Source organism: Chinchilla lanigera, unplaced genomic scaffold (assembly GCF_000276665.1).
Source record: "Chinchilla lanigera isolate Chin_1 unplaced genomic scaffold, ChiLan1.0 scaffold00003, whole genome shotgun sequence".
Lineage (NCBI taxonomy): Eukaryota > Metazoa > Chordata > Mammalia > Rodentia > Chinchillidae > Chinchilla > Chinchilla lanigera.
Window position 1 is genome coordinate 15,256 of NW_004955404.1, and position 23,762 is coordinate 39,017.

The following is a 23,762-nucleotide window of genomic DNA, read 5'->3' on the forward strand; positions in this document are numbered from 1 at the left end:
GTTTTAGATTGTGCGAGTTAAACCTGATTATCAACTTGAGCGGAGTAAGAGACACCCGCAGTGACAGGGTTGTGATGGCTCCAACCTCATCAAGGATGAAACCCACCAGGAGTACGCGGTTGCTGTTAGCAGAGGAGCCGGACCGACCCGGCAAGACAAGGCAAGGCAGGCTGACTAGGCGGGACCAGGCGGGGGAGGCGGAGCCCGGCCGGCCGGGGGCTGGGGCTGGCTGGGGAGGCGGGGCCGGCGGGAAGAGGTGGTTAAGCTACTGACTTGACTTTGTGGTTATTTTATGGTCCACCCCTGGAAAAGTCCCGTGTGCACTTGACAGCGTGTATGCTGTTGCTATCGACTAGCGTATTGTGTATTTTTTAGATATAGTTCGTTTATTGTGTTGTTCTCCTGTTTAATGACTTCCGTCTGCCTTTTCTGTCCCTTATTGTGGGCAGGGTATTACCAATATCTCTTCTGTTCTGCTGATAGTCATTGGATATGTATAATTCTTACATATTTTTACTGTAGTGAAGCTTATTGGTACATTAATGTCTGTCCTGGTCTTTTGTAACTTTTGTGTAAAGTCCGTTTTGTTTGGCATTGCTAGAACCACCTTGGTCTCTCTTGGTGCTGTTTGAATGCAAAGTCTTTTCTATTTTGTCAGTTTCATTCCATTTATATCTTTGGAGCTAAGGGGATGCTCTTGTGTACAGCATATAGTTGGATCGTTTTAAAATCCAGTCTGCCACTCTGTGTTTTCATCAGAGTGTTTAGCTGACTTACATTTAAACATTTCATGAGAACGTTTAGATGACTTACATTCAGATAAGAAAAGACTTGTGTCATTTTATTATTTGTTCTTGATATAGCGTTTTTTCTCTTGTATATATTCTGTAGCTATTTTCTTTGTGGTCCATTCCATAAACCTGTGGGGGAAATCTTACAGGATTTCTCCCTAATAAGTCTGTATTAATCATTTGGCTAGTTAAAAAATTGGGGGGAGGGGCTTGTTTTTGTTTCTTTGTACTGGGAATTGAACTCAGGACTTTATGCTTGCCAGATAGGCACTATGCCACTGAGCTATATCCCCAGCCCAGTTAAAACTTTTAAATCAAATATGTTTCCTGAATTATGTCATTCTTTGTCCAGTTAAGTACTTTATTATTTCTACCTCCCACTAACTAAGCTACAAAGTTATATGTTGGTTACCAAACAGTAGTATATATTTTAATTTTTTATTAAATGCATACAAAATTGTTGGCCATGATAGAAAACAAAAGTATTATTTATGAGTTTTAAAATCAATCTTATTTCATTATCCCAAGAAGCCCCAAGCTAGAGTTTTACACACTGACATACACACACTGAAGAGATATAACTCACACGACCACGCTTCTTGCTTCACCGGTAACTCAAATGTTTACCTAGCCTTTCTATTGCATTGTTCTACATTCATAATAAGGCACAGACTGTTCTATTAGTGCTGTATAATTTTGATCTTGACTTACTGCATGTAATAATCTCTCATGAGATGTGTTCATATTTTCAAATATCAAAGTCTCATTTTGAGATATAAATATCATACTATTTGAACAATAAAGTTATACTTTGTTGAGAAAATAAGGCTGGTTTGGCTGATTGCATTGATAAGAATTAACTGACAAAGGTTACATGGAGACTATTTTTCACAGATTGGATGAATTAAATCTGCAATCCAAAGCTTTGGCAAAACATTCATTTAAACATGCTTTAAAAATGTAGTACTTAGCTGGGCATGGTGGCACACACCTATAATCCCAGCACTTGGGAGGCTGAGGCAGGAAGATCATTGCAAGTCTGAGATCAGCCTGGGCTACAAAGTGAGCTCAAGGCCAGCGTGAACTGCATAGAGAGACTCTGCCTCAAAAAGACAAAATAAAAATAAAAATGTAGTACTTGCTATCTGCCAAGTCTCTGGCAGCTCTTAGGCATCATGCCAGAAGGTGGAGGTCTGGAAAGCAAGGTGGTACCAAATGTGGAGGGCTGAGAGCTATGGACTTCAGAGCAAGAGTGCTTGAGCTGTACTTGGTCCTCTTTTTCCTTTTCTTCTTCTTTTTTTTAAAGAGGTACTGCACATGGAACCCAGGGCCTTTGCACTGAGCTGTATCCCCACCTCTTTATTGAGAGGGGCTCTCATTAAATCACTAAGTTGCCCAGGCTGGTTTAGAATTTACAGTTTTCCTGCCTCAGCCTCTCAGAACCTCCATTTACTTTTTCTTTACAAGAAAACCATTTTTCTATTTTACTTTTCTCTCCATGTTTAAATGGTCAATATCTACTTAGTTGTGCTTCAACTGAACAGGCCTGGACTGAAGTAAAATAGAGAAAATGGGACTTGCTTCTAGCAGGAAGGGAACTTCTTAGTATCCTCCCCTCTGCATGTTACCCAGGGGCTGCTCCCATTCAGCCAGTTAGCAGATCTGTTCGCAGATTGTCCGTTAAAGATTTTCCTTAATATCTTCAATAGCAATAGTCCGAAGCAAGTGGAAATGAAAAATGGAAAGGTGAACAATTTTTTCCTTGTGTTTGGTTAATCTGTGGTTCAATATTTGGGTACAATTTGTACCATATCAGATCTGCACTTCCAGACAAAAATATAACTTGAAATACTGTGTTTAAAGAAATGAGTCTTCTGTTATCATTAAATTATTTACAAAAGAAAAAGAAGAAGTAGTAGTAGTTGTTGTAGCAGCAGCAGGCATGGTGGGTAGCACATACCTGTAATCTCAGCATTTGGGGGCTGGGGATTTAGCTCAGCGGCACAGCGCCTGCCTGGCAAGGGTTGTGAGTTCAATTCCTGGTACCGGAAACAAAGCAAAAACAAACAAACAAACAAAAAATCCCAGCATTTGGAGGCTCAGGCAGGAATCAAGGCCAGCCTGGTCTACATAGTGAATTCAAGGCCAGTCTGAACTACAAAGCAAGACCCTGTCTCAAAAAACAAATGAACAGTATATAGTACTGGCAGGTATGTATTGAAATTATTTCTCTGATCCCCTGCCCCTGTTATCCTTGTCTGTTTATATTGGGTTAAACTGTTCAACAAAAGGAAAAGAGTTGCAGGTTTGGTTAAGTGAGTTGACGGTCCTAGACACTATTGTGTTTACTTCTCAGAACTGAGAAACTGGATGAGTCGTGATTAACAAACGCTTTTTTTTTTTTTCTTTTTTTTTGAGACAGGGTTTCACTATGCACTTCAGGCTGGCCTTGCACTCACTTTGTAGCCCAAGCTGGTCTTGAACTCACAGAGATCCTCCTGCCTCCACCTGGGATTATAGGGGTGCACCACCACACCCAGCCACAAACCCTTTCAATAAAATCCAAAGAATTATATGATTAGAATGATTAAACTATTAGAAATAATTTTTCATTATAACTATTAACATTTTGACAGATAACTTGAAGGACATTCAAAAATTAAGAGGCATTAATATAGTAACTTCTGTTCCTTTCTACAGTGTAAATAAGTTCCTTAGCAATTTAATCAACAAAAATGAAAAACTGAAATAGAACTCTCCAAAACTGCATTACTATACTAGGAAAATGTATTCAAGTACTCACTCCATCCACCAAAAGATGAACCAATTGTAAAAACATCTCCATCTACCTGAAACAAAGTTTTCTCCCAAGAGAGAGTAATGTTCTGGACCCTCACCACCTTCACCTTGCTGTCTAAAAATATGTATGTTTTTCTGTCAAGGAAGTACAAAAACCCTCAGGATAAAATTATGTAAAACTGAAATATGAATGTATTAGTTACTCTTGTTGCTGAGACAAAATACCTAACACCCAGAATCAAGGAAGGAAAGGTTTAGTTAGATCACAGTTTGTAGAGGTTTCAGTCCATACTCGGTCGGCTCCAAGGCAGAGTGGCACATAGCAGAGAGCAACAGTTCATGGTGGTGAAAAACAGCAAAAGCAACAAGAGCAAAAAGGGAGGAGCAGCAGCAAGCAAACCTCTTTCCCTCGCTTACATTGTATACAGGCCACCTACCCTAGGGTGGGTGTAGCACTCACCCATAATCCCAGCATTGGACCATGAGTCAATCATAAACTCTAGAAGCCCACCCTATGACTGCATGAAGTTTTAGGGGAACATCTAGATACAAACTGTAAGAATGAACATTCCTGTAGGAGAGGCAGGAGCAAGGGTCTTGACAACCAAGGGTCAGGGAACAATGGTGTACACTGGTGTGCACTGGGACAAGCTCCTGGCCAAGGCTTGTCCTGTGCTTTCCTGCTCAGTACCTGCCATACTTGGCTTCTCCACTATCTTCTGGGGGCTGGAGAAAAGGAAAAAGTCATACATGGCTTACAGTCCATCCCACAATATGTGCAGTGTGAGTCCAAGTCTAGAGTAGAGCCTGGCAGCTTTGATGTTGGGCAATTCAGCATAGACAAGTGGCTGTCTGAGCCAATCCCTCTCCCAGGGGCATGGACAAGGTCCTCCCCACAGTTAGCTCTGGACCTTCTGCAAGCCTCCCTCAGTACTGTATCATGCCAGCACCAGCAGCCTGCCCAAAAGATTCAGGCAGTTTCCTTCTTTATTCCAAATGTTGATACTGAGGATTTTGATGCCCAATTTATTATGGCTGAGCCAGGCTACTTCTGGACTTGTTTCTGGGGCTCTCTTTGGATTCTGTAGTGGGCACCTGGGTCTACACTCACAGTGGACTGTGTGTGCTTCTATGGGGAGGTTATCTGGAAGTCACACGTTTCCTCTCTGGAACAAGAAATGACCTACTCCCCAGGAGAATTGAGACATCACACAAATATCCTGCTGAACAAGCAGCACCACAGCAAGTATTGGGTTGACAGCAGAAGGGAGAGCTCTGAGGGTGTATGCAGCACAACTTCACGGTGTCCTGGACACCCTTGCCCCAAGCAGCCACAGCTGCTCCTTCCCCCTCATTCTTGAGACTTAGATGTATGGATGGGGGTTGTGAGGGAGCCCAGAGCCTACCCAGCCGTGGCCTGACCTTTAGGACAGTAGAGCCTCTGTCTGGCACCAGGGATTGCTCCCAGCAGCTCATATGGTCAGTTCCGGTCCTTCCCAGTGGTATCACCAGGAGGGGACCAGTGAGGGGTGTCTTGGTCTTTTCACTTGGTAGGCATGTTTGAGGGTGGAAGAGTCCAGGCTTCAACATAGGAAGCAAATGGCACAGCTGCTGTGGTGTACTTTTGAGCCCCAAAGGCAGGTGGTTGATCAGCAAAGACCTCAGTCTGGAATAGAGACTTTCCTAGGGAACTGGGCACCTGTGGAGGGTGTCCAGGGTGGGAGCAGCCTCTGCTCATGTCCAAGCATGGGTGTAGCTGGCACCGTAGGGGCGTGCCTGATGCAGAGGGCCTGGTGGCTGGAGGGGCTGCAGCTTGGGAAAGCTCCCATGGGATGTTCCTGCTGCAGGTGTGGGAGCAAGGAGCCACAGCAGGGGCACAATAGAACCACAAGAAGGCATACATGTAGACAGAGGTGGCACGCTTACATTGGACACAGCAAAGAACTGCTTCTGTTAGCTACTAACGGGGTGGAGAGTGGCAGCTGCCTGAGGCACAACCACTGCAGACTCTCCAGACTCACTGCAGTACCAACCTCTGCATCGAACCATCAAATCTGTGGTTGCTCGGAGAACTGAGGTACTGACTACACTGCCTCTGCTACTCTGCAAGAATAGTGCAGCCTTGTCACCAAGTATATTATGAAGCTGTATGATTTGCCAACACGAGGTAAACACCTGTAACACTGTGACTCTTCACAGTGTTATCAGATGGACGGCAAGACACTCAAAAGGAGTAACAAGAGTAATATTTACTCAAAGTGAAAGAATCAAAAGTATACTCCACAGGGCGGGTGTGGGCCAGTGAGAAGAGGTCATGACCCAACAGCAGCAGGCACCAGGTCTATTAAGGTCCTAGGGCTTATGGCAGGGTCCACAGTTGGGGATGGATAGGAGTTATGGTCCAGTGGGGTGCCTCACTGGTCCCACCCATCCAAAGGGAAAGTTTTGGACTACACAAGGTCTTTTAAGTGTCATAACACTTAAAAGTCCCCAGGCAGGGGGTCAAAACTGCAAGTGAAGTTGGATGCAGGTGAGGCTCATGTACCTTTGGCTTTGTGCATGCCTGGAGGCTTTGGGTGGGAGGGAACTGGATGACTTCTATGTCCTGGCTTTCTGATCCTTTGACAGTGCCATGTTTGGTGTCTAGTTTTTCGGTTCTTGTCCTTGTAGTTTGGTTGCTTCCTTATCTTTGTTCTTCTATCTCAGCAGAGCACACCTGTGTATTCTTAAGAGTTCTTCTTTCCTGATCATTAAAAGTGTCTGTGTATTTATGCTTGTCTAGAAACTGGTTGAAGGGCCGTGTCTTTCTTCCATGGATGCTCAAGCCAAGCCTACATTCCCCAGACCTTAAATGGATTTTAGCTGTGCAAATCAAGTAGGAATCTAGGAGGCAGTTCATCTGTTTCACTCCAGCACTCTAAGATCAGCAATCCTAAACATGGGAGCTAGGCCATTTTGGTAATCTTGCTGGTTTTGACTCCTAGATTTTCTTTCTCCAATCAGGAAACCTGTATTAGGAGCTGCTGCACAAGTTGCTACAGATTCAGGGACTTAAAAGGGGAGGACATGGTGCATGCCTGGAATGCCAGCACTCTAGGGGGCTGAAGCAGGAGGGTCATAAGTTTAAGCCCACCCTGAGCAACTCAGTGAGACTTTGTCTCCAAAAGGAGCAGGGAGGGATACAGTTCATTGCAAAGACCCTGAGTTTAACCCCTAGTATCAATCAATCAATCTTATTGGACTACCCATTTTTAAAAATGGGGAGGGATGCCTGCATCAATAGAAATTTGTTCTCCTATAGCTGTGGAGGTCAAAAGTCTGCTTCAATCTCACGGAATGAAAGTCAAGGTGTTGGTAAACCTGTGCCCCTTTGGGGCCTGTAGAGAATCCATTTCCTGGTTCTTTCAGCCTCTGGTGGCTACAGGTGTCCCTGGGCCAAGCCCCTCTTCTGATTCATCTACACATTATACCCTCCCCCCTTGTGTGGCTCACCTGGACAACCTAGGACAATCACCTTAATCCACCTTGCAAATATCCTTTCCTGTAGGTTCCAGCGATTAGCATGTGGATGTCCTTTAGGGACATTTTTCAGACTAAAACAAACCCATTTTAATTGCATTAAAGCATTTTCAAAGATACTGAGGTTTCCTCATCTGTGTATTTTCAGTATTTTGGGAAGAGATTATTATTTGGCCCTTGGAGGCCATTATTAGGAGGTAAGAAAGGAGCACATAATTCATTCTAGTGCCCCTATCTCCTTAAGTCTGATGGGAATTTCTGGCATGTTAGCCTCATGGGCTACCACTAAGTTAGGACTGCTTTTCAGCAATTGAGAAAGCAGTTTTGTAAATGTTCCCTCAGATATTTAGATCGATAAGCAATCCATACATTCAGCACACCTAGCACTTCTTTCTCCTTTGGACTTCTACACTCAGGATTCATTTCCACCTCCGAGTTCTCACTTTTGTTGACAAAAATTAGTAAAATGCCATGTACTCTGGTCCTGTTATGGCCCTCAGGCTGGTCAAGACCCATCTCGACTGCAGTCTGAATGCATGTGTGTGGGGAGAAGAGAATGGTGAGAAGATTCTTTGGTAGGCGGCATGGGGCCAGTGGGGTGGGGCTGGGTATCTGCAGACTAGTGAACTCAAGGACTGAGTCCCCCATCGGACCTCCCTTCCGATTCAGAGACCAAGTCCTTGTGGATTGTCAAATTCCACAGTCTATTTTTACTCTCTGATCATAAGACATGTTATTTTAGCACCTGCATAGCATGTCCTTATTCAGAAATTGCATTTTCATAAAGTTCAGTGTTGCTAGAAATCACCCTCCCCAACAATCTTGAATTCCCTTGCCTTTCACATGTCTGTGGCAATGGCAATTCATTCCTGGACAGCAATAGGGCTTTGAATCCAGGCAGGTACAATTTATTTCCCCAAATATTGTGTTACTATTGCCTCTAACTGTTTATCAATTTTGCTTTGGAGTTCTTGGTTTTAAGCAATAGAAACCAACTTTACCAGCTTTAAGCACAAAAGGGAAAGTGCTGGAATGATACCAAGCAGCTCAGAGTAACTGGAACCCTACAGTGAAACTCAGAAGAAAAAGGGGTAGCAAGCAGGAAACGCAGGCAGCGACTGTCGTTGCTAGACAGTGCTGCTACTGATGCTCCATAAAGAGCCTTTCCACCCCTTCCAGGGGGAATTGTCAGGCAATCCAGAATAGGTGAGTTCTAGCCCCAATCTGCCTGTGGGGGGTGGACCTGCCTCCTGGAGAGATTTAGAAAACGGGTATTCCTCCCAAACGGGTAAGTGTACTTGGGGAGAATTTGACTGATAAAATAACATCTATAATTCCTGTCTGCACCTTATTTCAGTTCTATTCAAGTGAATTATAATGGACTTTCCCTTGTGTGTATTCCTTGCCAAGCAAGCAGCTCCTTACTAATTTCCTCATTTTTCATATCCTGGGCATCGGGCATCAGTGCCTGGCACAGTGCACCCCAAATGTACAGCCATGCTGGCAATGACGAGGAAATCCAGGGCAGCACTCTTGGTGTCGAGGGGTGAGGGTGCAGCTTTGGCATGTTCTCACTCCTTGCAGGACAGAGCCTGTTATTTCCCAGATGCAGTACAAAAGGTTTACTGAAATACATCCGTTAAGTAGAAAATATTAGATTCTACAAATATTTGGAAGACTTAGAATTTCTCTAAATATTTCTTGTTACAATTAGCAAAAGTCTCAAAAGGAGGCACATAGCATTATAACCTATCAGTCAGTTCTAAGGTAGAATCCTGAGCCTCTGGAATATTCCTTTGTGGTTCCTCTGTACTGAAAATGATGGTTGGCACTCTGGTTTGGCCTTCTGGTTCCCAAGCAGAGTGTAGTTCTCTGGGGGCATGAGTCCACTGAAGCACCAGGGCTAGGATGCCACCCCTAGAACACCTGACTCAGGTTCTGAGGTAGCACTTCGGAATCCTGCAATTCTAACAAGTTTCCCAGAGGTGTCCTTACTGCTGCTGAACTGAGGACTCCGAGTCACACTGCAGCGAGAAGTAACGGTTCTGCCTGAGTCAAAGTTCTCTCACGTATTAAACAGAGAAGCAGCCCTGGTCTCCACCGACACTGTTGGCTTCACCCAGGCTGGTTCATTTTGTTTCCACAATGAGAGCAGGAAGCCACATTGTACAGATGCAGGTCTTGTCCCCACACTAGACCAGAGATAGCTCCCAGGCTGGCATACTGGTCAGGCCACCCAATGAAGGATGTCAAGGGATGTGGTCTGTTGGGAAGGTGGTGCTGTGCAAGTAGGAAGAATGATTAACTCACGAACTTTCAGAAAAAATATGTAACAAATGTCTGCTATTTTGGGCAGTGGTGTTTTGCCTCTGCTCATGTACTGCATTTTACCTTACATCAAGACTGTACAAACAGCTTTTTGCTGGACTAAAAATGTTAACTTTCATTTTTCAGGGATGCTAGAAATTGAATTCAGGTTCCTTGCCATTATAGGCAAGCACTCCTACCACTGAGATCTGCAGCCCTTAACTTTTTTAGAATAATTCCTTTGAGGATCTGATAAAAGGTAATGCACACCACTTTTACAGGAAATGTATAAGCTTACTAATAATATTATGGGCAATAATTTAAGGAACCCCAAAATAACATAACCCCCTGCAACAAGAATCCCTAGTTTAAAGGACAGAGCCCCAACTCCCTGACCTTGTAGGGTTTCAGTTCTTGATGTAAAAGGGGGTCTGACCCTATGACACGAGGCACTGGCCAGTTTTGCTCACAGCTATCTGCTCAGCATCCAAAAGCAGCATCAGGAAAAATGAAGGAATGACCATGAAGGTGACAAGGAACAGTAGTTTATGGGGCTAGAAGGAGCCCCATAAATGTGGGATGTTATCACTTCATCACACAATTGAGGGCTTCTTAAGGACCACTGTCTTTTCAAGGCAATGTGGCTACAGTGACTTTACTGACCTCTGGATAACACAAGGTCTGGAACACAGCATGGACACCAATGACAATTTTTGGATGTTACTAATAACCACTGTTTATCAGCTGGGCCACTGTATCTCTGCTCGCACATTTGCAGACTTAGCTAACTGCAGATAAAAATAAATTTGGAAAAAAATCGTGTCTGTAATTAACACATACAGAATTTTAAGTCACCATTCCCTAAATGTAAGTACTCAAACAGCTTTTTCAACGTATTAGTAATCCACACGTGATTTAATGTAACTGGGAAGACATGTATAGGTTCTGTGCAAATACTTTGTAAGAGACTTGAACAACCAGACTGTGGTCCCTGTGGGGTCCTCTAAGCACATGACAATGGGGAGCTGTGTGTCCCCTTTGGACAATACTAACCTGCATTTTATTTTTTTCATTTTACTAGATAGAGAAATAAAAACGATTGAATAAGGACATACAAAGTATCTGATTTATGGCACAAGGACAAGAACCAGAGAAGCAGTGATTCTGAAAGCTCCATTGCTAATAGTGAGGACAACTCTTTTCTGCACTAGGCCAGACAGCTTTACCTAGCACAGGAGCCCAATTCAAGCTCCCTTCATGATTCTCTCCAGCCACCATGCGAGTCCAAGTACATTCTAGTAAGAACCCCATGGCCAGGTCCCACTGCTGTCTTTCTCTCAAGTATTCTTAGGCAGTGTATGGATCCCCAGTAAGTTACCATCAGGGGCTCAGCAGTCCCCTAAAGACATATGCACAGCTCCCTGCACCCCCAGGATGTTATCCATATACAAAAGTCTGATCCTGAAAGCACCCCCTGCCAGGCCTCATGGAAGCAGTTATACTACAATGCCCTGCTGCTACATGCTAAGTCCAGTCATGCAGGAGTCCTTGTGCGCCCTACTTAGAGGTCTGCAGGCACCCAAACCACTCACTGCTGTTCAAACACGAAGGCAGTGAAAGAGACATGGTCATGTGAACATGGATGTTCCCTAAAGTTAATGAAGAGACTAGGTCATGGATGAAGGCCAGAAGGCTCTCCTCTAATCTCAGCGTGGCCTTTCCTGGACAGGTTAACAGTGAACATCATCCATGCATAACAACCAGGACAGGTCTGAAGGAAGTCAACGAGTGAGCAAAGTTGGTTAAAGAGGTCACACTGTGTTCTCATTTATATTGCATTCTGAAGATGCCACAATCATGCAGAAGACAGACACAGCTCCCAGGGTGGAACCCGGCCCCAGGAGTATGAAGGCACCATCCATAATGCTTCTGGGGGAAAATGTGACCAAAAATAAACTTCAAACTTTAGAAAGAAAATCTATTGGTCTGGCTCAGTGGGAACCCCGCACTGTGTTCCTTCCTGAGTAGAACAGGCTTTGAGTGCTCATGGTCAATAAAGTAGAAGGATCCACAGGATGTTGTATTTTCCTTACTAATTTAAGGGTAGATATAATCTCATTCAAAAGTAAACTATAAAATTCTAGCTTTATACTAACTAAAATTCTTGGTGAAAAACAACTTGTTTCTCTAAGAGCAGGTCATGGCAGGCTCACCCCAGGGCCACCTCCAGGATCTGGGGTATTGCATGAGTGAGAATGTCCCAAGAAACAATGGCCATCGGAGTGGCCCTGAGACTGTCAAGAGGCAACATGGGTTGGCACCTCACACAATCAGGGCACAATGCTGGATCTCCACACACCTAAGTAGATTCCTGTTTGATTTAATAAGAACCTGTGTTTGGAAACAGTGGAGGTGAGCCTACAGAAGCAATACCCACTCAGGGTGCAGACAAGTAGATTGCAGGGCCCTATTTCTTAGGTGCTCCCTTCCAGGTGCCAGGCTGTGGGCCTCCTGCTGCTCCCTGGTCAGGCTCTGCTGTCTCCAGAGTGATGCTCCTCTCCTGGTTCCCCTTCTTCCCTCTGCCTTGGGTTAATACTCTCCCCCATCTCAGCTCATCTTCATTTCTTCTAGGAAACCTGTCCAACTCAGAGTGACCACTGTGCTTTCTGCCATCATCTGAGTGGCATTCTGGTATTTCAGGTACTTGTATTCTTCTCTCGATGTCCTTCTGCTCTTTGTCATTGTCATCCTGTGACCTGTGAGTCAATACAAATGGTAAGTGACCACATGGAAAGTAAACACAGCCCTCCTTATACTGCTGAAGTGAATGAGACTAACGAAGTTTAAGGACTTTCCCGGGTGTCTAGACCAAAGCCCACCGTGACACACACTTGACAATTTAAGTTAATTTCCTGCTCAATTAACTGATGTATAATGATGCCAGATGAATTTTTGCATATACCACAGCATTAAAGAACAGTAAATAAATAGATGGTTGCTTAGCTTGTCTGGTTGTAGAAGCTTTGCCTCCATGAATCATGGGCAAAGTCCTTACACATCATCTGTGGTAGGAGTGGTGAAGACAGGGAGGATTGCCAAGTCCAGCAGGACTTCATGCCCCCAAGAGAGGACCAGGCACTGATATATCGAACAGTGGCCCTAAAACACCACAGCATACATCACACTGCTAAAACATGAAGGAATTCATAATCATGTATAAATTAATTTTATAAACCAATAAACCAAAACCCCAGAAAAGAGGGAAAATTTGGTGATTTTACGATGTCCTGTGATCTTGCCATTCTTGCTGAGCAGTGCAGCCCTGAGTGCTAGGGACTCCTGTGTCAGGATGCATGATGTGGCAGAAGCCTGGTCAGCAGCAAGACCAACTGCATGTGGTGGAGGCGAGGGTTAGGTTAGGGGGCTGGTTTCCCATCAGCCCAGCCAGCAGGGACGCCTGTGTCAGCCCCATCACAGATGCAGAGCCTCCACAAAGTTAGGGTACAAGCAGGCAAAGGGAAAGAATGAGGCAAGACTAGCAGAAGGCATGGCCAAGTAGAACCATAGCACACAAGTTTCTCTAACACAAAAAGCCAGCCAGCCCCAAGATTGGGTTCTCAAATTTACTATTATGTAGATAAAACTGCAGGAAGGGTGGCAGAGCCAAAGGGCACAAAACTCAAGACAGAAGAAAATGATAAACTGGTGCATGTCATGATTAAGAGAGAAGGTGCAGGAAGGGGGCCTGAGAGAGGGCTTGAGAAGAAGGAGGGACAGGATGGACAGGACAGGAAACATGAGAATGCAAGCTCAACATTGACTAAGCTCTTGGCATAACTGATGGGAAGCAAAACAAACATATGCTGTCTCATCCTGAGGCTACCCTCCCATCCCAGGACAGTGTGGCACATACACACTCACACGCCTAAGGGCAGCAAAAGGAGGTGAACTCACTTCTCCCTGTGTGCCCCTGTTGGGCTCTCTGAAGGCCTGGCTCTCATGGAGGTGCAGGGTGCACAAGTTTCCTGTTTTCCATCTCCAATGCTGACTTCCTTGCCTCTTTCTTTTTGTTTTTCTGTGTTTGGTTCCTCTTCCTTCTCTGGTTTCTTAAGAAGCTGGGAAATTACAATGTTAGTAAAATGTAACTAAAGAACATATTATAATAAAGGAATTAAACTGAAAGTCCTCCCCCAAACAGATTTTTAGTTTAATACACAATGGAACATTTAAACAAATATTCTGTAGTTCTGAAAACATATGTCTGATAATGTAATGAAAAGATGCTTTCATCAGTAAAGAGCCAGATACAGGGCTGCATGCCTGTAAACCTGCCCGTGAGCCAGGAGGATGCAAGTTGGAAGTTGGCCTGGGCAGCTTGGCAAGATCCTATCTCAAACAAAAAAAAGGCTGGGGATATAGCTCAGTGGTAGAGTGTTTGGCTGGCATGTATAACGCCTGGGGTTCAATCCCTAGAACTGAGAAAAAAAACTCAGGGTGTCATAGGGGGTATGACTGCACGTATAGAGCTATCTGAAATATACTCCGCAACACTGCTGACAGGGATCACCCTGTGGGGTGAAGTGGAGATAATTTTCTTTCCATTCATTGATGGCAGTGATGGGAAACCTTTTGGAGTTCTCAATAGTAACAAATGGCCTACTATGGCATGTGCACCGTAGGTTTGCCACCACTGAGCTATGAGTTTGTTTTTCCAAAATAAACAAGTATCAGTTTTAAAAAACAGGAGAATAAAAAATTTAAGATTCCTTTATATTGATGATCTTTACAATAGCTTATCATTTTCCAAACATTTTTCTGTTCCTTGAGACAGAATTAAAAAGCTGCTCTGACACATCTGATGTTGGCATTTGAAGTTTCTGCCAGTCTCTAAGTGGCTAAGTCTGCCAGAAAAGTGGAAGGTACACTTCTTGAGAATTCTGGCCACCCTCATAAAGGGAACATATGCAACCAGATTTCACAGACACTAAATAAAGTGAGCTCCCCCCAATAAAAAGTGCTGTCTCATCATGTGCATACACTGTGCCAGCTGTGCATGGCCTGCTACTCCACCAGCCCGGAACCATGAGCTGAACACTCCCTTAGTAACTGCACATCTGTAATTAAAGCAAGCTCCAATCACTTGCAGCAGGCTCCACTGGACCCATGGATGATTCATGTGCCTATTTTCACTCATAACACCCAGACCCCAGGTACCAAGTCTGTGGTAGACCCCACTTGTGAAGCCCCTAACCTGAGACTGTGTTGCTCCAGTGCTTCTGTGGGAGCCCCTGGTCCCTCTGGATCTGACAGTTCACCAAGACTCACAGAATTCAGGGATATACTTTACTTTTCCTTACTGGCTGATTATAAAGGGTACAACTCAGGAATAGCCAAATAGAGGAGTTATTCAGAGTGAGGTTTCGGGTGTGAGGGAGCTAGTCTCTAATACTAACCTTCTTAGCATCTCCATGTGTTTGCCAACCTAGAAGCCCCATCTAGGTTGTTTCTCTGGAGGTTTTGCCACATGGGCATGTTCAAGTTACTGGCCACTGGTGACTCCAGCCCTCTGGGAGGGAGCCAGGTGAGGCAGAAAGTCCCAATCATTTAATCCCACCTTGTCTTTCTGGCACCCAGTCTCCAGCCCAGTGCTGTCAAGGAGCCCCAGCCCTATCACTGCATACAAGACACTCATCACTCTGCAGATTCCAAGGGTCTCAGCTGTGTGCCAGGAACCACAGGACCAAGACCTGTGTTGGTTACTAGGAACATGGCTGAGTGAGGCAGGCACCTCCTCCACAGAAGTAACACACTGGACATTCCAGCTACAATGGTGGTGGTACACAGGACAAAACAAGCTCAGGCAACACCTAATGGCATGAATATATACTGAACACAATAAAGAAGTAGAAATGTGGGGAGATGATATGGAAACCAAGAATAGATGAGGAGAAACAGCCATGGGCAAGGCTGGGAAAAGAGGTGAAAGCAGCCACGTGTTCAGGAAAGATAAATCCACCAAGAACAGCTAGAGATGAGCCAGGGAGAAACAAAGGAGACAGGGCTGTGGGCTCAGGTGTGTGCCCCTTCCAAGACTTCCAGTGACCTGGGGCTGTTGAAGGCCAGGAGGTTCCCATCCAGCCCACATGTGTGATCTCTGTATGTGTCAACAGTCACACATTCACGCTCACCTGTGCTTATGCTACATATAAACAATCTACACACCTTTTGAAGAGCTTCATGAAAAAGATCACAATTTTTCCAGACTGTCTACTATTTATATATCGAAGGACTTTATGTGTAACTTTGGTAACCCAATGTTTTGGCTAATTTTCTCTCATTGCCGAGACAAAATATCTGATGCCCAAAATTAAGGAAGGAAAGATTTAGCTCACAGTTTGTGGAGGTTTCAGTCCATACTTGGCTGGCTCCAAGGCAGAGTGGAACATGGCACAGAGCAACAGTTCATGGAAGAAAACAGCAAAAGCAGCAAGAGCAAAAAGGGAGGAGCAGACAGCAAACAAGCCTCCTTCCTTCCCTTATATTACATGCAGGCTATTCACTCTTCTATACCTAGTGCAGGGTGGCCATAGTACTCACACCCATAATCCCACTGGACCATGAGTCAATCAAAAACTTTAGGAGCCTGCCCCATGACTGCAAGAGGCTTTGGGGGAACATCTAGACACAAACCATAACACCCAACTTCCTACTTAAGCTCACTGCTCAGTTTGAGTCCTTAGGGGAACACAAACAACAGGGCTATTGTCCAAATGCTGCATTTCTCTTTGCTAGTCACAATAATTCTATGCCTCTCCAACCTTATGCTGTTGGTACAAGTTCTTTTATTATTTCTGCACAGAATTTATTTTTCAGAGTTTTAAAAGTTTGAATTCCTCAGACGATTTTCAAGTTAGAGATGCTCAAATTGGGCATAGGTGTTTATTAGGACCTAAGTGTTATTTGACTTCCTGCACCATAAAGAAAAAAAAAAAAACTAACCGTAGGGTTGGACGACCTAGGGGCAGAATCTCTCCTGTGCTGTTCACCCATCACACCCAGCATGCCTCAAGACAGAAGACTGAGGGTTTGCTCTACCCTTCCTTCACTGACTTTGTTTTACTTTTTATGTGAAAAGCCCTGGACTTGTTTTAATTTTTTTTTGGCTTATTTCAGATTCTAATTCTACTATCACACATGCAAAAATATAATATTATACTCTGAATACTTTAAGTCCTACTTATAGTTGAAATTTTAGGCTACAAGTTTCAGAGGTTCAGAAAAACTTGCAGTAAAAAGCTGTTAAGAATAGTGAGTGGTAGAATGGAAAACATCAGGCACTGTATTAGCCAGTTCTTCTTATTCAGAAAGGTAAATGAGAAGGTTAGAAACTATCTGCACACCATGACCTGAACGGAGGCCAAATGTATTCCTATTTGTTCCTCATTATGACATGACAGTTGAATTTTTATAATGACAAAAACCTTTCCTGTAATAGTAAAGTTTTGTTTCATTAGCTATCTTCTAAGGTGTGGAGGAGCACCTGGATGACTCTCCTTGAAAGAAGAGCAATTATCTCCATTTTGGCTAAACCTGGCTCTATTTCCATGTACTGATATGTACAGGGCTGGCTAGGACTTTTCCTTATCTCTTCAAGCTATGCAAACTGGTCCAGCCAAGGTGGTGATTGAAGCAAAGTGACAGGGCAGTGTTACCGCACCCTCTTAGCTCTCAAAAAATGTGTGAGCTGGGGAGGATGGAGAACCCTGCTCCACACTGCCGGCTGGGATCCAGCCTTGTGATAGAGGCTATGACTTCCTCGGGCATAAAAGATTACACATCAGAGCCGAGGCAACAACCCAAAAACATTAAATAATACCTCAACTGTGTTATGCAGGTTACTCTTTTTGCATATCCTCTCTGCATATTGTGGAAGTGTTTTCAGGCCTCCTACCTACCCCAGCTGACAGCACTCACATACTTCCTGCCTTTCTCACAGTCCCTTATCCTCAAGCCACTCCCCTTTTCGCGAATTAATAAAAGCTGGGTTTGGCCCTGGGTCAAGGCCTTTGTTCCACTTAGCCATCACTGTAGCTGGACTTGGGACCCCCTTGTCTCCCCATGACTACAAATATGCCTTAGTGTCTTTATTCTCACCATGGGTTGCACTAGAAGTGGTACACTGGAATGAACTTGTTAGAATTCCAGTAACTTTTCCATGGGATTACATATAGAAACTTCTCAGACCACGGTAAGAACTGGGAAGGGTTCTCTATGTTTCTTACAGGAAGGAACAACTGTGCTATGCACAGCGATGCTTGTAAACTTACACAAGCTTGGACAAACAAAACATATTGTTCAGTGGCTTCCTGAGAAAACCCCTGCTTTAGCTGCTATGAACCTGTGCTTGCAATTGGCTGGGCTCCTCAATGTCATCAATGTTACTACTAAATTATGCATTTTTTTTTTTTCTTTTTTCTTTTTTTTTTTTTTTTTGTCCTGTACTGGGAATCGAACTCATGACCTTGCGCTTGCCAGGCAGGCACTGTGCCGCTGAGCTAAACCCCCAGCCCCATGGATTATGCAATTTTAAAACATAAATTTGTACCAAATTCTCACCCAAACCAACTTAAAGGAAACTACTTTGGGTAGCTGTTTGGGGACAAATAGTTTACCTGCTCATTTTGTACTTCAGCGGACATGAGCAACATTGCCTGGCTCCTGTCCCATACCTTTCATGAAGTTTCTTGCACAAATGCCCTTAAATTTTAAGAAAGACATTAAAAGAAACATCCTTGGGAATTAAATCAGTCATAGTGCTTTTGTCGGATGTTTCAGGCTTTCCCTCTGAAATTATGAGGCCAGACGACTTTGTTTTGGCCACTCAGATGTGGGTAGAAGCAACAAGTACCAATTCCACATGAAACCTTTAAGAGCTTGTGTGCAGTTACACATTTCTTTCTCATCATAAAGACGGCGAGGGCCACACTAAGACAAGGTCTCGGTCAGCTCAAGTAACTAAGAGATTCCTGTGAGCAAGATGCCACTGGCACACGGCACAATGCACAGAACAGTAAATGGGCTGAGCCAATGGGATGTTGGAACTACCTGTCACTGCAGCATAAGCTAGCAAGTCCTAACTGATACACACAACTGTGTGCTTCCAGGAATATAGTTTAAAAACTGCTCTTTCCTACCACACAGAAAGCATGTTTCTGTTTTTGACTGCTAAGAAAACCAGAAACTACTTTATGGTGCATTATCTTTTCCCTAAGTCCTACAAATTGCTATTTTTTCCTTATATTGTATAATTCTATTGAAGTCCTATCAAGTACTCATAGCCCTCTGCAGAATGAGGTAAACTCACACTGGGTTCAATGGTGTCCTAAGAAGGTAAAGGCTGATCTTAATTCTGGTCAATCCCCGTTAGTAAACCTCCTTAAGATACCTGAATGAGTGCACTGGCTGCAGAAACCAGGCAAGACAGCGAGAGGCTCAGTCCTGAGGTACACGCAGAAAGGCTGACCAGGCAGTGTTCACATGTGTACTTCCAGTCAGGAAAACTTTTATTTAAAGGAATACCTGCAAGCAGGAGTCCAGCATGTGGCATTCAAATGTGGGGCTCCTCCAGTGGTGCCCCACTTCACATAGGGTGGGGGGTGCTCCCTCTCCCAACCCTAGTCCTCACAGCCTGCTCCAGGAACTCTGTGGACCTGGGAACAGTCTGAAAACTGTGGTTGTAGAATGGAAAGCAGGAACTATATTAAAAGATTAGAGTAACTAAAAGTGCTTTTTAAATTCTAAAAGCACTATACCTAAGTAAGCACAACAAACTATTTCTGGAAAAAGTAATTTTTTTTTTCCAAATTACCTTAATCCTCATTTCTGTCTCAACAGCTGTCTTTTGTTTATCTGCCTCTTTCCTCCTGCATCTTTCTTCTTCTCGTCTTTTTCTTTTTTCTTCCTCCCGCAAGCGTTTCTTTTCTAACTCCCTCCTCCTTCGTTCTTCTCGCTTCTCCTCTCGTATTCTCTAAAGGTACAGACAAGCACATATTTATGTTTTCTGGATGGAAACAGCAAATGAAGGAGGGATATTCACCAGGTCAGACCTACCTGCTTTTCTAATTTTCTGTTTTTAATATAGTCCAAAAGAGGTGTGGTTCTTCTAGCTAAAACATAAAAATTTCAGTGTAGTATGTATATGGAACTTCTACATTGCGATTTCTTTATTGTAAATACTTGTTTTCAATTTAAAATACTTATAGAAGACTATTACTTTAAAAATTTATTTGAGCATATACTGTATCCAGGAGTTCTTATTCCATTACTATAAATTCAAGTAATACGGAGATACCAACGATTTGGTAAACACATTATCTCTCCTCATATTCACTGTGTCAGTATGGTGCTGCAACTCACCATTCTGCTCAAGTCAAGTCATGGAGTCTTTAATTCTTTCTGTTCCTTTTCACAACCACCTTCCTTCCCTGTCTATTCTACCTCCAAAGTACAGTTAAGTCCCTGACTTACAAGCGAGTTCTGCTCCAGAAGAACTGTTCATAATCTGGATTCATGTGTAGACTGATAAAGTGAGTCGTAAAAAGTATACCTATGAAAGTTCGCAATGCAACTATCTGTAAGTCAAGGACTTACTATATATACCACACCTGCCAACCTCAAGCAACAGCCTCCCTAGGGACAGAAGAATCACCCATCAGGCCCCAACTCTTGTCTCAGCATTCAAAATTATCATGGATGGAGCAATGATACAAAGACACAGATCAGCAGGTGTCACTCCCTGGAACAAATTCAGGCCCCTTACCCAGCTGACACCAGGTACATACTTCTCTCCTACATAAACTTGCATTCTGCTCCTACAAAGCTCCACCCTGTCTGCTTATTTAACAAACATTTACTTAATTCCCAAACCTCTCTGTGCTGTGACTACAAAGTTGAAAATATAGTTCCATCAGGGAAACTGGACGCTTAAGAAGGGCGTTTACATGGAGGGAGACCAATAGATAAGATCAACTATAAACACAGTAGTTATTACATCCGGCAAGTCTTGATGAGAGATGGACACAGTGCTGAGGTGGCAGAGTACCACAGCCTTGAGGAGAGGCCCAACATAAAGCAAGACTAGATGGGAAGGGAGGCTACACAAGCTCATCTGGGACTAAACTAAGGAGTTTGACTAGTGATGGATAAAGGTGTTTTGGGAATGACAAATACATGTTAGATAATGTTCAACAAGTATTTCTAAATTACACTACTCTGGGTGGAGTCAAGGGCTAGATTCAAACCACATTCTATGCTATGGCTGGGTTTATCCACTGGTTGGTTTGGCTTTCTCAGGGGGCTGAACATTAATTAGGACGGTAGCTTCATACTCAGCAAAGCACCTCATCCCCATGGACTCCTGAGCCCCATCTATAACCACTGTTTGTAAAGACCACTCCTCTCCCCCACTCAGCTGTGTGGCAGAGTACCATCCAGAGACAGCTCAACACATTGGCCATAGGTGTGTCACTGCCCTCCAGAAAGCACTTACAAAAGGGTGCAGAAGACTCAGGTGTTCTGTACCAATAAAGGCTCAGAAATACCTCCCCATTCTGCCACCCTTCTGTAAAAACTGAAAAACAATACACTTCTGCCAAGCCTGTAACTGTAACTGTGAAAAAGACAAAATAAATACATACTCTATAAATAAAGTATTTCCATAAAGAGAAGAAATGAGCAAAACAGACCAACAAGTTCTCTTGTCTTTGCTTCTATCTCTACCAGAAGGGTTTCAGGATTGGCACTGGGTCTTTCTTCTTCCATGCTGTAAGTTTCTAAAAACTGCTTATACTCTGGATCTATAAATTTAAAATAAAATATTTTTAAAAATTCCTCCCCAACTCTAAGAAAGGAATAATACATGATGAATGTAGTCAGTCTACTTAAAAAGGGCTCACCATCTTCAATGCTCCCTGTCTTGGCATCTCTCTTCTTCAGCTTCTTCTTGACTATCTTCTGGAACGGGGCAAACTCTACCACTGCAGGATACTCCAGGCCTTTACCAAGACACATTCCAAAGACCACTCTGAAATTCTACTATGCTCACTTTGGAAAACAACAATTTAACTTACTTAAGGATGATACATGATAATGACAAAGGCAAATTCCACAGTTAAAGCATGAGCTTAGCTGGTGGTAGGAGGAACCATATTTATTAAATAAAATGATCTTCATGTGGTGGTTAACAGACTAAACACATTCAAAACATCAAAACACTCACTGTAAAAGGTGGCTTTTGCCATCCATAGTTTACCTCTCAATAAACTTGACTTCCCTCTTTCTCTCCCAAATAATCTATCATCTAAACATCTTTTGTCAATTTTCTTTAATATCCTTTATTTTAAAATGTCAATTTAATTACCAATTTGTTATATAGGTTCAAGGAAATTACTTTGCTTGATAGACACAGAGCTAAAAGGGGGTGAAGATTCACAGGTACATACCATGTCCCATGAAAGATTCGTTTTAAATAAAGAGGTAGAGAAAGAAAGCAGTTAAAACTGATTTTGTGCTGGGCATGGTGGCACACACCTATAGTCCCAGCAGGCAGAGGATTGCCAAGAGTTCAAGGCCAACATGGACTACACAGTGAGACCCTGTCTCCACAAAAAAAACCCCAAACAAACAAAAACAAAACCAAACCTAAACAAAACAAACTTGATTCTGTTGTTAAATAGGGACAAACAGAATATGTCTACCTATATACCAAAGCCAAAGACTAATCATTTTTAACCTTGTCAGTAATGGTTGGGTGACTACAGTGTCGTAACCCTCACTTATTTGAAACCTGTTTTTGTGCTAACTTCAATTGTCCAGAGTGAAGTCAAAAATTAGGAAGAAAGCTGGGCATGGTGGCGCATGCCTGTAATCCTAGCACTCAGGAGGCTCAGGCAGGAGGATCTTTGCGAGTTTGAGGCCAGCCTGGGCTACAAAGTGAGCTCAAGGCTGGCCTGAACTGCACAGTGAGACCCTGTCTTAAAAAAAAAAACCTCTGCCCCCGAGAAGAAATGAAGAGAACAGGACTCTGAACTGACAGGAACAGCGTCAACTCCCTGCTACACCTACAATGCCTGGTACACGGGAGGTGAGTATTAAATAGCACCTGATACACTCCCTGATTTCGAAACCTACTACAAAACTATAGTAATTAAAACAGCGAAGTACTGGCATTAAGACAAGATATATACACTAATGCAATACAATAGGAGTCACAGAAAAACCCTTGTATATATGGCCAAATGACTTTCTTTTTGTTTTTTGTTTGTTTTGAGACAGGGTTGCCTGGACTCACTATGTAGCACAGGCTGGCCTCAAACTTGCAGTGATTCTCCTGACTCAACCTTCTTAGTGCTGGGATTACAGGCATGCGCCACCATGCGTACTTGCCAGATGATTTTTGACAAGGGTGCCAAGATCACTCAATAGGGAAAAGGTAGACCCTTCAACAAGTGATGGTGACAAAACTGGACATCCACATGCAAAAGAATGCAACTGGACCAACACCACATACAAACGTTAATTCAAAGTGGATCAAACATAAACATGAGGCCTTAAACTATCAAATATTAAAAAAAATAGAGGAAAAGTTTTTTAACATTGGATGTGGCAGTGAGTTGTCAGACATGACACGAGAAGTACAGGTCACTAGAATAAAAGTATATAAACTGGACTACACTGAAATGAAGAATTTCCACAGCAAAGAACACAACTAAAGGAGTTTAAAAGCTACCTCCATAATGAAATATTTGCAAATCCCATCTCTGCTAGGAGGTCACCAGAAGATACAAAGAATTCCTATAATTCAACAATAAAATAAACCCAATTAAGAAATGGGACAGAGAATTTGAAGAGGTATTTCTCCAAAGATGATCCACAAACAGCCAAGAAGCATATAAATAGGGACTCAAAATCAATAATCATTAGAGAAAGACAAATCTAAAACAAAATGAGGTGTTGTCAAACCCACTAGGCTGTATACTATAAAACAAAAACAACAGATAATAATAAAGTGTTGGTGAGAATGTGGAACAGGTGGACAACTTGTGCCCTATAGGTAAGAATATAAAATATGCAAAATGGTACAGCTGGTATGGAAAACAGTACAGTGGTTTCTCAAGAAATTATAAATGGGCCGGACGTGGTGGCGCATGCCTGTAACCAGTACTCAGGAGGTTGAGGCAGGAGGATCACTGCGAGTTCGAGACCAGCCTGGGCTACGAAGGGAGCTCAAAGTCAGCCTGAACTGCATAGGGAGACCCTGTCTCAAAAAGACCAAAAAAAAAAAAAAAA

At 43.3% G+C, this 23,762-nt stretch overlaps 1 protein-coding gene across 1 annotated transcript; it reads right to left on the reverse strand.

The window, feature by feature from the left end:
• Positions 1 to 10,300: 10,300 nt before the first annotated feature.
• On the reverse strand, positions 10,301 to 21,475 carry Upf3a (UPF3 regulator of nonsense transcripts homolog A (yeast); the record flags this gene model as incomplete). Its single annotated transcript, XM_005415382.2, is given in 6 exon segments — positions 10,301 to 12,172; positions 13,371 to 13,531; positions 19,285 to 19,443; positions 19,527 to 19,582; positions 21,161 to 21,271; positions 21,371 to 21,475. Coding segments are annotated over 6 exon segments (881 nt in total), but the record flags the coding sequence as incomplete, so codon positions are not given.
• Positions 21,476 to 23,762: the final 2,287 nt, after the last annotated feature.